This window comes from Vulpes lagopus, chromosome 20, assembly GCF_018345385.1.
Source record: "Vulpes lagopus strain Blue_001 chromosome 20, ASM1834538v1, whole genome shotgun sequence".
NCBI lineage: Eukaryota > Metazoa > Chordata > Mammalia > Carnivora > Canidae > Vulpes > Vulpes lagopus.
The window spans coordinates 10890917-10903230 of record NC_054843.1 but is presented as its reverse complement, the minus strand read 5'-3'; the positions used below and the strand labels follow the sequence as shown (position 1 = coordinate 10903230).

Here is a 12314-nt window from a genome sequence, read left to right as displayed (position 1 = left end):
GAATATGTTCCTCATCATCAATCTTCTTTCCCCACAGTGTCCCTCCCGTGGCAGAATGGGCTGTCCCTCAGTCATCCAGACTTAAATACAGACAGTTATTCAACAGTCATGACAAAACTATGAGTGGACACTTAACAGGTATTTACAAATGAGACTTAATCTGGTGAAATATGATTTTGATTCCAAGTGCAAATTGCTTCCAGATGTTGGACCATAGATACTCTCCAAATGTCTTTCTCAGTTTGCTTTTTGTCTAAACAGGGTTTTTTTTTTGTTCCTCTTATCTTGAGTTCTCATCTACTGATAATGCCACAGTTCCTTTCTTCTCGAGCGCCCCAGACTTTGAACCCCATTGGTTCTTGGTAAATGGAACATAGGCCCAGGATCCTCCTGCACAGTGGATGCCACTAGTATGTGGATCAGAGCGCTAACACAGAAACCCTGCTGCAAACCAAAACTGGTTCAGGTTTTGAAGCCCAGCTTTGTACATGAACTTGAAACTATCCACTCAAAGAGTCTGTGTTTAAGGCAGCTTGCAGAGTGATGATAATTGATTGAGTAGTCTGGAGCCTGGTTCTGCCACTAACTAGTGGGAGGTCGCTTTTACCTAGTAAGATCTTACCTCTTGTACAAGAGGTCAGAGTTAACTTACTGAACTCCATGGATTAAAAAAAAAAAAAAAGAAATTCTGTTATCCATATCAGAAGAGTAGAAAGGACTTTAGGATACTATCCAGCAACCTTTCTAATGAGAGTTAAACACCTAAAATAAATGAGAGAATTATAAAGAAAAGTGTAATTTTAATAAGGAGACTAGAGACCTCTGATTTGAACGTTGAGAAGGGAAAACATGTGACTGCCTTTTAACACATACAGAAGGAAAGAGAAGGAGTTAATTTTCCTGAAGTGGAGAAACATATCTTAAATTTCTAACTCTTACTGTCGTGTGTGCGTGTGTGTGTGTGTGTGTGTGTGTTTGTGCTGTCACTTACCATTGCAATTTTTACTTCCAAAAGAAAAGTTCATCTGTTAAAAAACATAGTGATATCTGGAAGGCCTGATCTAATCTTCAGCCTTATCCCTAATAAAGGATCTCAGTGGTCTTCTCAAATAAGTATGTATCTGAGGGGGCATTCGTAATTACACACAAATTTTCTAAATGCCACGCTCACTCTCTGCTAAAGCATAGCTGTCATTTTTATATATAACATAGGAAACCAGTCCAGCTTTTAACAGGCTCTGAAGGAATATTCAGGAGTATACTTTTAAGTATAATTCAGCATGGTCTGCTTCACACCAGTACTCTTTTCTTTTTTTTTTTTTTTAATTTTTATTTATTTATGATAGGCACACAGTGAGAGAGAGAGAGAGAGGCAGAGACATAGGCAGAGGGAGAAGCAGACTCCATGCACCGGGAGCCCGACGTGGGATTCGATCCCGCGTCTCCAGGATCGCGCCCTGGGCTAAAGGCAGGCGCCAAACCACTGCGCCACCCAGGGGATCCCCACACCAGTGCTCTATACAGACCTGGAACTACATTGTCCGTGAATCTGAGAACAATTCTTCAAAGCATTGTTGGTGTTTGCTGTGAATCAATTAAAATATTATTCAGATGTGACATTGATGTAGAAATTCTCTTTCTTGGTAGGATCTGTTTTATGACCAACATGCAGTCTTCACCCCAAAGATAATGACGCAAGCACTTGAATATTTAGACCTTTAAATATGTGAGGTAGACGATAAAATTTAAAGTACACCTGAAAAAGCAGATTTTGTTAATGTTTATCTGTGTCCTTACCTGTCTGAGCTTCTGATACGAGCTTGTCCACTATAGGAAGTGAAGCTAATCTAGCAGTGGCACAATTTACCCCACTGGTTACCTGGGTTCATTTAGCTGATACACTTGTTTAGGTGGGTACCCCCTTCTTGCTTCACAACTTGATGTATACTATTACACCCTCTTAAAAGAGACAATCTTAAAAAATAGAGCCCATTCTTTAATCAAGATTATGTAAGTAGCTGCAGAATTCTGGTAATCTTATCAATGCTAGCCTTCTCCCCAGAAAAGAATTTTATTAATCTTGTGTCCTGAAACAATGGATATGCTATTGGTTATTCATATTTTAATCACGAAAGCTAAGGTGTTAGTCATTGTTTGAGATAAAGCATTAACTTCATTTAATTCTGACTAGCATGCTTCTCTACAAAAATGTGGATGCCTATAGTAGGACTTATGAACTTGAGGTTTCTGCTTATTCCCATAATGTTCCCATATAAGCCAGCACCCCAAAGCTGGTATCTTTTTATGGATGTAGGCTTCCACAGGATATTCTTTGTACTGAGTTCAATTTTACCCTGTTTTGTTATGCTAAGAGGCCATCTTAGGTGTTGGTGGTATATTTTGATGTTTATAACCTTGCCTTAGGACGTACAGAGTTAAGTATTAGTGTTGCAAAAAAACAGTTTTGGTCTTCTAGTGTGGTAGTGAACAAACTTTTTCTATAAAGAACAAAACCATAAATATATTAGGCATGCATTTTGTCTGTCACAGCTACTCAAGTGTGCCGTTGTAGTATAAAAGTAGTCATGTATCATGGTTAAATGAATGGATGTGGCAGTGTTTCAAGAAAACTTTATTTACAAAAACACATGGTGAACCAGATATGGCCTGTGGGCTGTGGCTTACCAATCACTTACAGATCATTTCTCTCACTTCAGAGAGGAAGGAATTTATTCTTAGAGAGTGAACGTACTTTTGTTAATGTCATAGGCCATTAGGGAGTAGGAAGAGTCAGGACCAGAATCCAAATCTCCTGATACCCATCCAGGTCCAGGACTAGTTCTTTTGGTTTGTTTATTATTATATTTTTTATTGGGGGTAGGTGAAGTACTAACTTCCTTTTATGTAGTTCTGAAGTGGAGAGAATTGTTACAAGTATAAATTAAAGTGTTCACTAAAGTTTTGCGAATTCTCTTTTAATGTTCCAACACACTAAGTATCATATTAGAGCCTAAACAAAATGATCAGTCTACATTCCTCATTCCAGATATCTCAGAACTTTTAGAGCTTTCACATTAATTAAGATTGCTTCTTATTCTTAGAGACTTCCAGTACACATACACACATATTCATCCAACAGGAATGTGTGTATATATTTGCCCAAACCTAGAGGGTTCACTCTTCATAAGAGCTCCAAACTGGAAATTGTCTGAATGCCCATCAACAAAATGGATGTATAGATTATTACAGTCACAAAATGGTACACCACGCAGCAGTTAGGGTTAATGTTCTACAACCACATGCAATACGTTGAACAAGATAAGCCAGACTTAACAAGGACTCACTGTGCTGTTAGAAGTTGAGCTACACTTGGTTGGGGGAATGATTAGATGGGAGCTGGAGATGGGGTACCCGTGTAGCTCAGTTAGTTTAACTTCTGACTTTTGATTGCAGCTTAGGCCATGATTTCAAGCTGATGGGGTGGTGCCCTGCACTGGGCTCCACACTGAGTATGGAGACTGCTTAAGATTCTCTCTCTCTCTCCCTCACATCTCCTCTTAAAAAGATAAAAGGAGGGGGGCTATGGCTGGAGAGGGTTCCTGGGGTGCTGTTTCATAATCTAGGTATGATTTACTTGAAAAATTTTCAGTTGGGAGAATTAAACTCTATACCTCTGCATGTGTTAAAATTCATATGTGTATGTTGATGTGGCTTTTCTGCCCACATTTTATATGTAAATAAAAGTTAGAATTTGTCTCCAATTTACCATTAATTGAGCACTTTTTATATGCTAGCACTATGCTAAGCTCCATGTTATATTTCTTATTTGATGGAGCACAGACTTATAAATCTGGAAAGGACATCTGAAATGAGAAAACTGGGTCCAATTAATGAGGAAACTGCCTGCGCTGAGTCCTGTGGCAAGTTCTCGGGCACTTCCTGTGCTGACACATTGAGGATAATTCTCAGTGGTCCCTAACCACTACTGCTTGCCATGCAAAAAACACATCCACTTGTGTGTTTTTTTGATCAAGTGCCATTTGAAACATGAAATAGCTAAAAGCAAGAATGTATACATGGCAGTCTTCCCAACAAAATTGTTACAATTCCCCGTTCCATGGTCCATCGGTTATCTTGGGGCCACACCTTGAGAGACAGTGATAGAAGCCGTATTTGTCTCTCTTCCTAACCCTGGTTTATTTCAACACACAAAATTTCTCACTGTAGACTTTATGTGATATCTTAGCCCAGTTTCTTGCCAGAGATGAAGATATTTATGAGTATTTTAAGAAATGAGAGCTGATTTGGAGAGCAGAGTTGGAATTCCAGGAATTCTTTATTGCTAACATAAGAAATGATTGTGATGTTAGCCATTTGTGCAGCCTTGAGCAGGTCACTATTTTTTTTTAAGTCTGTAATGAACCGGTTACAAGGGTTGTCCTCTCTAAGGTTCTTCCTCCTCCAAGATTCTCTGAATCTTTTCCGATAGTGGGCCTGGTGGAGGCAGCAGGTGGTGGTAGAAGATGCTGAGTTTAGAGACAAGAAGTTTCAGCTTTGACAATAAAACCCTGATACAAATAGAGATGATAATCCAGACAAAAGGGCAGGTTACATTTTGAAACTCTAATCTTCTACATACTCTGTTCATTAAACATCCATTTAACAAGAATTTATTGAATATGTGCCAGATGCTGTGGCGTGCTTTGTTTTTTGTTTTTGTTTTTTTTTCCCTTTTCATTGGAGCTTAATTTCCTTTTGAAAAAGCCCCTTGGGTAATAGCAAATATTGTTTAAGCACTGTGATTGCATGATGAGATTTCATGGTACTTTATGTGCACAACACTGGTCTTCCTGGACAGTGAAGATTTGCTGATTCATCTTTATATTTTTTTCCCTGGTTTCTGTTTAGGTCCCCAAGCAAGGACTATTCTTATGCAATCAAGTTTGCCACAGGCTCAGCTGGCTTCAATATGGTAAGGAATAAAAAGTTCCTTGGTTTGTATAAAGTGGCTTTAATTGATACAACTTCATGGGTCCTTAGTTTAATACCATTATTTACAAGTGGGGATGTAGGGATTATGATTAATTTCCCAATGATTACCTCTCTTACTCTTTCCTCTTTTTGATTTTGAAAAATACAAAAGCAGAGAAATTAATGAATTCTCTAGAACTCCTAACACAGTTTAAGTAAGTCAATTTGTGACTAGTTCTGGTTCTCTTCTCCTCCTTTCCAGTTATTTTAAGCCAGAGCACAGTGATTATAGCCTTTTCATCTGCAAATATTTTAACTTTTTAATCTCCAAAAGAGATAGGGATTTTTTTCGAGAGGACGTAATACCAGTAATCCACCAAAGTTAATCAGATAGTGATTAGATTCCTTAGATTGCCTCATACCTTTTGTAGTTGATTTGTTCAAATCCGATGCTAATAAACCTATATTTTGCATCAGTTGGTTGACACATCTTTTACGTGTTCTATAAACTCCTCTTTGTTCTCTAACCACCCTCCCTAGAAAAGAAAAGCCCAAATTGTTTGTCCTATAGTTTCTTTTTTTTTGTTTTTTTTTTTTTGTCCTATAGTTTCTTTTAGTCTATCTCTTGGTGGTTGGTTGCCTCCTTATGTTGATTGATTCCTGTGTTTCGTATAGATCTATAATGGGATCTTGAGCAAGGTATCTACACCTCAACACTATTGACCTTTGGGCCTGATAATTTTTTGTTTGAGGGGCTGTCTGTGTATTGTATGTTGTTTAGTAGCATCTTTGGCTTCTACCTACTAGATTCCAGTAACATGACCCCCACCCCTTGTTGTGACAATCAAAGATGCCCCATGTGTTGACAAATGTCCCTTGGGGTACAAAATCATCCCACTGATGAAAACCACTCATGAGATTCAAATTTGATTTTTTTTTTTTTTTTTTTGGCAGGACTACAGAGATATTACAGTGTACTTTCATCAGAGGCACATAAATGTCTCTATTTTGCAATGATTTTTTTTTTGAGGGGGGGTGTTGGGGAACGATGGAGTGAGAGGGGATCCCTGGGTGTATCAGCGGTTTAGCGCCTGCCTTCAACCTGGGACGTAATCCTGGAGTCCTGGGATCGAGTCCCGCATGGGGCTCCCTGCATGGAGGCTGCTTCTCCCTCTGCCTGTGTCTCTGCCTCTCTCTCTCTCTCTATCCGTGTCTCTCATGAATAGATAAATAAAAACTTTAAAAAAAAAAAAAAAGGATGGAGTGATAGGGAGAGAAAGAATCTTAAGCAGACTCTATACCAGCACAGAACCCAACATGGGGCTCGATCTCATAACCCTGAGATCAGGACCTGAACTAAAGTCAAGAGTCGGATGTTTAACGACTGAGCCATCCAGGCACCCTTATTTTGTAATGATTTTTAATAGCTTTTGGTTGCTTTAATTGTATACATGCGAGGTTCATGATTTTTGCCATTAAGGTCCATTGATATGGTTGCTTCATAAATGGTCACATCTAGTGCTAGTCCCTACACTCATCCTGGTTCTTTCTGCTATGTATTAAAGCGTCTTCCTTTTGCAATAGAATAATAATAATAGACCAGTTAGTAAACATAGCAGACCAATTAATATGACACATCCAGATCTCTTTAAGCCTGGATATGTACCAGTATCCTAGAGCCCTCTGAAATGTAAACTTGAGATCTAACATTGATAGAGGTTGATTGGTAATTTATTGGATGTTCTTGTGACACTAGAGTATATCTAAATGCTTATGTATTTCATTTATAACCAGCCCTCTTTGAAAAAAATACTTGAGTCTTCTCCTACTAGAATATTATTATATTCCCTTTCTGTACAGTAAAAAGATATTTTAATTAAATGTTTACAGCCAGGGGATCCCTGGGTGGCTCAGCGGTTTAGCGCCTGCCTTTGGCCCAGGGTGTAATCCTGGAGTCCTGGGATCAAGTCCTGCATCGGGCTCCCGGCATGGAGCCTGCTTCTCCCTCCTCCTGTGTCTCTGCCTCTCTCTCTCTTCGTCTATCATAAATAAATAAATAAATCTTTAAAAAAATGTTTACAGCCATTATTTAGGCAACTTTGGGGTGGGGGGAAGAATTCCACTTGCCTTCTAACTGAATTTACTTGGGAGTGGCTGGTAGTGGGGGAAGTAGGAGAGGTCAAGGAAGAGGTCTCCTTCCCTCCTTCCCTCTTCTCCTTCCCCTGTGTCTCTGCCTCCCTCTCTCTCTCTCTCTCTCTCTCTCTCTTCATCTATCATAAATAAATAAATCTTTAAAAAAATGTTTACAGCCATTGTTTAGGCAACTTTGGGGTGGGGGAAGAATTCCACTTGCCTTCTAACTGAATTTACTTGGGGGTGGGGAAAGGAGGAGAGGTCAAGGAAGATCAGGCTAGAGTCTGGCATCTGGAAAATGCAAACTAGAGTGACAGAAAGAAGATCACTGGTTCACAGAGGCTGCAGGCAAGGCAAGGGAGTTACTCAGAAATACGCTGGAATTTTGGGTGGTGATGGAACTGTTCTGTATATTGTGATACACAACTGAATTCAGTGACACAATTGAACCTGTCAAAACTTGCAGAACTCTACTCTAGAAAGGGCAAATGTTACTGCATGGACATTCTACCTTTAATAAAAACTAGTTTATGCCACCTAAGGAAATTTCAGATTTAAGAGCAATTGCTTGATTTATGGCATCAGCAAAGCCAGGTTCCCAATGTAGTATCTGTCCTGTTGGCATTCTGGTGAAGAACTTTGTTGTTTTACATCCTCTTTTGGTATCCAGAAGTGGTTAAGTAAAATCCCATTCTTAAACTTGCTGGAAATACCTATTTACTCTCATTAACTACTAGGGCAAGTTGATCATGAGGAATAGTGGCCACTGAATCTTGAGATTAAGGAGCAGCAAACATCTTGACCCTGGCTGAAGGCCGTAGAGATCCACCCTTGTAGGTCTGGGTCAGCAGGGAGCCAGCTAACCTAAATGAGTAGAACCTGGCCTGCACCTGTTTTTGTAAATGAGATTTTGTGCCCATTCTATGACTGTTTTCCTCCTAAAAGGGCAGAATTCATTGGGTTAATTACCATGTCTTGCAAAGCTTAAATGTTTACTATCTGACCTGATAGTTTGCTGTACATAGTGTTTAAAGACACATAGAATGTGAGTATGATACATTTTAAATGGGCTGGCAAGGCTTGAGAAGAGTATAATTATAATCATAGTTAACATTTATTTGCTGAATGCTGAACACCATCCCAACTTTATGGATTGTCTCATTTTATCTTTGCAACAGTACTATGAAATAGGTACTATTTTTGTAAATGGAGTCACAGAGAGACTTAACTGGCCTAGAGTCAGAATAAGAAAACAGAACATTTCAGTCACTTGGGAATAGTAACAAACATGCATTTTCATGAAGCTAGAATGTGATTAACCTTTTATTGAATAGGAATCTTTCTGACATTGATCAAGATGGAAAACTCACAGCAGAAGAGTTTATCTTGGCTATGCACCTAATTGATGTAGCTATGTCTGGCCAACCACTGCCACCTGTCCTGCCTCCAGAGTACATTCCACCTTCCTTTAGGTAAGGAACATTTGGCTCTTTTGAGAAATTGTGTATTTGGCATGTGAATTTCAAACTGGGCTTTGCTGGCTGTGTATCTTTTAATCATTTTTATTCCTGGCAAGTAAATGAAATATCCATGAGTTGATGAAAATCTTCTTATGTAGGTCCTGTGTTAATCTTAGGCCTGTTCTGTTTTTTAAAGTAGCTATAGTGTATTTGTAAAACACCAAAAGACTGGCGATTTTTGTACCAATCTATGAAAGGTTGCCAAAAATTTTAGCAGTTAAAATGAAACCGTATTAACCTGTACATAGAACCTAAGATACGGGTATTTTGCCTGTGAATTCTACACGTTGGATAGGTAATGAAGTGTTGGCAATGTAGAAATTACAATGAGGAAGCTAATTAATTAAGTACAATGATCCTAGCCCAAAACACAGTTTCAGTGGAGTTGCCAAAAGAGTAGACCAAAGTCCAGTTGAAAGAAATGCGCACTTACTGGTATCCTCTACCTTTACACACCACACACATCTCCTGTTCCAGAGGCTGCCACTTCAAGGTTTTAACTTAAAAGGTAAATATGAAATCTTACAAGCACAAAGAACAGAAAAAGAAACACAAATAAGAATTTCTGTCTTGATTCCTCAAACATCAGGAATGACTAGGGGTGGAAAATCCCCATAAAAGTAAGAGAAATGGTCCCATGGCTGTCAGTGCATGTATTGAGCAAGTCGAGAAATCTGTGGCTGTAGGAGGAAACTGTAGCCGGGCAGGTGATCTGCAAAGTCTGACAGCGGCAAAAATCACTACAAGGGACGCAAGACTGGAAGCTGATAAATCATTTTTTAAAAGGTAGATTGCTTTAAGAGAGCAAGGTTAATGGCTTAAGTTGAAACTAATCAGTAAATTAAGTGATTTGTTTTAGGGACTGTCAAGTATAGATATTTCATGCATTTATTATGAGATAAAAAGGCTTTTTATAAAGGGGAAAGAGGTGCTCCAATTCAGCTCAGCTACTGATCTTCCCTTGGAGAATTTAATGTTCCATGAAAGGGTGGCCGTAACAACAGTGAGCACCTGTGACCCATGCGCTTTCTAGACCACGTGATAATTATTCACGAATTCCGTCCTTTGGAATTGCCCTGATTTTGGTGATGGCTCTAAACATTTGAACAAGCTTGGCACTCAAGTGTCTGAGGATATTCACATATTCAGTTTTAAAAAACTCTTTGTAAATAAGGAGGACCAAATCTTTATGTTTTCCTCGCTATAAAGTTTGCTCCATGATGTGGCATAATCTTTAAAAATTCGTTTCCATAATTTACTCAGTTCTACCTTGACAGCTTTATAATTAATCTTTTTTTTTTTTTTTTCTTTTTTTCCACAATTGCAGACGAGTTCGATCTGGCAGTGGTATATCAGTCATCAGCTCAACAGCAGTAGATCAGAGGTTACCAGAGGAACCAGTTTTAGAAGATGAACAACAACAACTAGAAAAGAAATTACCTGGTAAGGCAGTCTTTATATTTGAGTTACATCATTATAGAGATTTTCTACCTCTGAGGCCAAGATGGAGGTAAAAATAAATTTAGCTTCTGACATCCTTGCTGCGTTCCTGTAACTGACCTTAATCCGAATGGAGACTCTTGTAATATGGTTTTGGATTTGAATATATGTAGAGAAATAAGAACATTATGTACTTTGCTAATGTGCCCTTCTTCTAACTTTTAAATTGAAGTCTGATTATTCACCACTAAAAAAATTTTATAAATGTTATTTATAAAACACTCAAAATTAATAAACCTTTATGGTGTTTGCTCAATACCAGCAATGCAGAAATAGAATGTGAAATTGTCTACTGTTACTTTCTCATGTTGTTATAAGAGATCAAGAAATTCCTTAATGGCCAGAAGTTATTTTAAATTTAATATGACCTTATTTTAAAAAATCCTCATTTACAATAATAAACGCATCACATTATTAAAATATTCTAAGGTGGCTATGAGTTTTAACAGTGAGATGATAATTGATACTCAGAAGCAAATGAAATTTACTATGGAGTCTCTCTATATTAAATACTTTGTCAATGTCATGTAGCTGTATTTGAAGTGCTCAGTGGTTAATTTACCTGCTCAGGACCCTAGTTCTCTCAGTTTTCTCTTTAAACTAAATTAGTTTTTGTTCACTGATAAATTACTTACTGAAAATGGTTTTGAGGTGCCTGGGTGGCTCAGTTTGTCGAGAGTCTGACTCTTGGTTTCGGCTCAGGTTGTGATCTCATGGGTCATGGGATTCAACCCCACTTGGGTTCCACACTCAGTGAGGAGTCTGCTTGAGGTCCTCTCCCTCTGCCCCTCCCCCTGCTTGTGTGCATGCTGTCTTTCCCTCTCTCCAAAAAAAAAAAAAAAAAAAAAACACATAAATCTTAACCAAAAAAAAAGAAAATGTTCTTTGTGCAAAGCTATGTGTTGAGTACAGTGAGGAATTTTAATGTTAAAAATGTGGTCTATGCCCTCTGGAAGGTTATAATATAACTGTGGATTTAGGGCATCCATATAAACAATCATTAGAGTGGTATGTAAGTGCAATAAATCCCTGAAGACAATATTACAGATGCACAGCAGAGCTTATGTATGTCCGTTGGCATAGACTGGAAAGACATGAGGTATGGATCTCTGTGGAGGTCACAGTTGTTTTGAGACTGAAGATGAATAGGGTCATTACAAGCAGAAAGAAAGAACATTTCAGAACAATAATAATGGGAATAAAGTCTCAAAGGCAAATAAGGACAGGAATCCTTCAGATTTGGGATTGTCTTTTCCTGTTGGTGATAGCCATTCATTTAGAGTTGTGAACAGATTTTTGTTCATTTATTCTTTACTAACCACTTAGTATTTACCTCCTCTGTAGCAGAAATAGGGCCAGATATTGGAATAAACTGTGTAGAGACTTTCGATTATTTTTTAATTGAGGTAAAATTCACATAATAGGAAATTGATCATTAAAAAATATACAAATCAGTGGCTGTCTTAGCTTAGGTGGCCATAATAGAAAACAGCAGTCTGGGTGGCTTAAATAGCAGAGGTAAATTTCTCACAGCTTTGGAGGCCAGGAAGGCTGAGATTAGGATGCCATCCAGATCTGTTCCTGGTTGGGCTCTTTTTCTGGCACATAGTTGGCAGTCTTCTTTTTTAGGTCCTCATATCACTTTTCCTTGATGTGTGCACAGGGGAAGAGAGAAATAGAGATATTTCTCTCCTCTTCTTATGAGGCCATTAATCTCCTCATGTGGCCCCCACCCTAAGGACTTTGTCTTAATCCTAATTAAATAACATCATACTGGGGCTTAGGCTTCAATGTAGGAATTTGGGGGGTTATTCAGTCCATAACAATGGTATTTAGTATACTCGCAGTATTATGCAACCATCAGCCCTGTCTAGTTCTGAGATGTTTTCATTACCCCAAAAGAAAACTTGATAACCAGTCATTGCTAATCCCCCTCCCCTCATCCCTGGCAGCCACTGATCTGCTCTCTGCCTCTATGGTTTTACCTATTCAGGATTTTTCATTCAGGGTATTATACAGTGAATGACCTTATTTGTCTGACTTCTTTCACTTAGCTTGGTGTTTCTGAGATTCATCCACACTGTTGCATGTGTCATTATTTCATTCCTTTGTATGGGTGAGGGGACTTCCAGTTTTCAGGGGGCAGAGTGAAATGGATGCTGCCTCCTCATAATTACTAAAGGAGCAAGA

At 38.5% G+C, this 12314-nt stretch overlaps 1 protein-coding gene across 5 annotated transcripts in view; it reads left to right on the top strand.

Annotated features, from left to right (window-relative positions):
• ITSN1 (intersectin 1) overlaps nucleotides 1–12314 on the top strand; it is a 223180-nt gene that overhangs the window by 99957 nt on the left and 110909 nt on the right. For all 5 annotated transcript variants that reach the window (XM_041735053.1, XM_041735052.1, XM_041735051.1 and 2 more), the window contains 4 exons: nucleotides 38–138; nucleotides 4909–4972; nucleotides 8439–8576; nucleotides 9952–10067. In XM_041735053.1, coding sequence (XP_041590987.1) covers nucleotides 38–138; nucleotides 4909–4972; nucleotides 8439–8576; nucleotides 9952–10067 — 419 coding nt within the window. The remainder of the gene's footprint in view (nucleotides 1–37; nucleotides 139–4908; nucleotides 4973–8438; nucleotides 8577–9951; nucleotides 10068–12314) is intronic.